At 44.8% G+C, this 2,260-nt stretch overlaps 1 protein-coding gene across 1 annotated transcript in view; it reads right to left on the bottom strand.

Annotated features, from left to right (window-relative positions):
* ap4m1 (adaptor related protein complex 4 subunit mu 1) overlaps nucleotides 1-2,260 on the bottom strand; it is a 12,269-nt gene that overhangs the window by 4,838 nt on the left and 5,171 nt on the right. Inside the window, exons 8-9 of the mRNA XM_037687221.1 lie at nucleotides 1,174-1,240; nucleotides 984-1,037 (exon numbers count right to left, since the gene is read on the bottom strand). Coding sequence (XP_037543149.1) covers nucleotides 984-1,037; nucleotides 1,174-1,240 — 121 coding nt within the window. The remainder of the gene's footprint in view (nucleotides 1-983; nucleotides 1,038-1,173; nucleotides 1,241-2,260) is intronic.

The raw sequence follows: 2,260 nt of genomic DNA, 5'->3' as shown, positions 1-2,260 counted from the left end.
CAAACTGTAACCTGAACACAACAAACAAACAAACTGTAACCTGAACACAACAAACAAACAACAAACAAACTGTAACCTGAACACAACAAACAACACGGAACCTGAACACAACAAACAAACAACACGGAACCTGAACACAACACACAACAAACAACAAACAACAAACAACACGGAACCTGAACACAACAAACAACACGGTCGAATACCTTCTCCAAGTCCACAAAACACATGTAGACTGGATGGGCAAACTCCCATGACCCCTCAAGGACCCTAGTGAGGGTAAAGAGCTGGTCCCGTGTTCCACGGCCGGGACAGAACCCACATTTTCCTCAGATAGAGAACTTCACTAACTGGCTTTTATGTGAAAGTTCCTGTAAAGTCCCTGAGACAACTTTGTTGTGATTTGGTGCTTTATAAATAAACTGAGTTGAATTTTTCCTCCTGGATCTGAGGTTCAACTTAAAATAAATAATTTTAATCTGTTGGATGAAGTGCCACGTTCTCTGAAAGGACTTTGGTGGAGACATGAACATTCAGTTCACGGACATGAGTCAGCAGCCAACTGCACGCTCCATCAAACCTGCAGCACCTGTGGCCTCTTATTGTGGTCAGCCTAACGCTCACCTGTGCAATAATCCTGCTGTCTGATCAGCATCTTGATCTGCCTCACCTGTGAGGTGGAGGGATTATAACTAACATTACACACATCAGTGAACAATAAATACTTAAAAGGCTTTTTGAGTTCAGAGAAAGTCTCAGATCTTTTGAGTTCAGCTCATGAAAAATGGAGCAAGAACTAAAATGTTGTTTATTTTTCTTGTTTACATCGAGAGCAAAATGATCAGAACCAGAAACAGATTTTTATGAATCAAACAGCTGTTCACTCACAGGAAACAGGAAGTGTCTGTTCATTGCAGGGTTACCGTGTCCATCAATATAAAGTATCAAGACATGCCCATCTGTTTGTTTGTTTGTTTGTTTACCTCGCAGCTGAGACTTCCCAATGCTGAACTCTTCATTCAGTCCGATTCTCATCTCTGTGGGTCAGAAGACAGCGTGAGACACAGTCAGGTGGTGGTCGTCCAAACCCACAGCAGTGTCCTCAAGCATTAACGTGTTTGTTTTACCGTACGGTAAAAGAGCAGGAGTTAAAGGTTCTGGTTGTAATCTCACCTGAGCAGCTCGGCATGTAGCACTTCACTCTGATCTCTCCTTCCACGTCTGTCTTCATCACAACCCCCTGCAGCAGAAACCAGACGGGCCGTTATGGACAGACATGGACGTCCAACCAGTCCAACCAGCATCTGGACGCTTTAACAATTACTGGTCTGTGAGGTCTGAAAGAAGTGAAGCAGCCCCTGCACTCTTCTTCATGTTCCCTCCTGGTTGAAGTTCTCGACTCCTCACAGATTTGAGAAACGTGAACATGAACGTCTCCATCAGGAGCCGTGGGTTCTGGGTTTGGGTTCTGGGTTTGGGTTCTGTTTTTTGCATTTTTGATTCAATTCAATACAATAAACACATGTAAAAGGTAACAGATTATAAACTTTAGTTTGTTTACAGAATGATTTAATCGCTGGATGTCCGGCCCCGAGCTGTTGGCTTTTAGAAACCGTGCCCCCCCCCCCCCCCCAAACTTAAACAGGTCTCTCTGCTGCAGGACTGATGGTTCCTCTCAGAGGTCAGGGGTCACACATCAAAACCCCCCACTGACCTCCACTGTCAGAGATCAATAAACAGGACGTGAAGGCTCTTTTTAACTTCTCTTATCTCCTCCACCAAACCCTGTAGAACCATCAAACAGAACCTGTAGAACCATCAAACAGAACCTGTGGTATCATCAAACAGAACCTGTGGTACCATCAAACAGAACCTGTGGTACCATCAGAACCTTCTGCTGCTCACGGGTCAAGAACTTCTTCGATCCGATTTCTAGTTTTCACTCAGAGACTGATTGTCTGAGGCTCACTTTTTACTCTGTGCTTCTGCTCCCCAGAATAGTCAGGAATCACCATGGCAACGGGTGACTCAGCAGATTCTGGGTTGCTGACTCCGCCCCCACAGATTTGTTGAGTCATCCTGCGATCACTGAAGGTCCATGAGGAAGAGCAACCAGTAAAATTCCTAAACTGGTCCATCATAAACTGGTCCAACATAAACTGGTGCACCATGAACTGGTCCACCATGAACTGGTCCAACATAAACTGGTCCAACATAAACTGGTCCACCATGAACTGGTCCATCATAAACTGGTCCACCA

This window comes from Nematolebias whitei, chromosome 14 (assembly GCF_014905685.2).
Source record: "Nematolebias whitei isolate Nwh7 chromosome 14, NemWhi1, whole genome shotgun sequence".
Classification (NCBI taxonomy): Eukaryota; Metazoa; Chordata; class Actinopteri; order Cyprinodontiformes; family Rivulidae; genus Nematolebias; species Nematolebias whitei.
The sequence above is the reverse complement of the archived record's forward strand: the minus strand, read 5'-3'. Positions and strand labels throughout refer to the sequence as shown.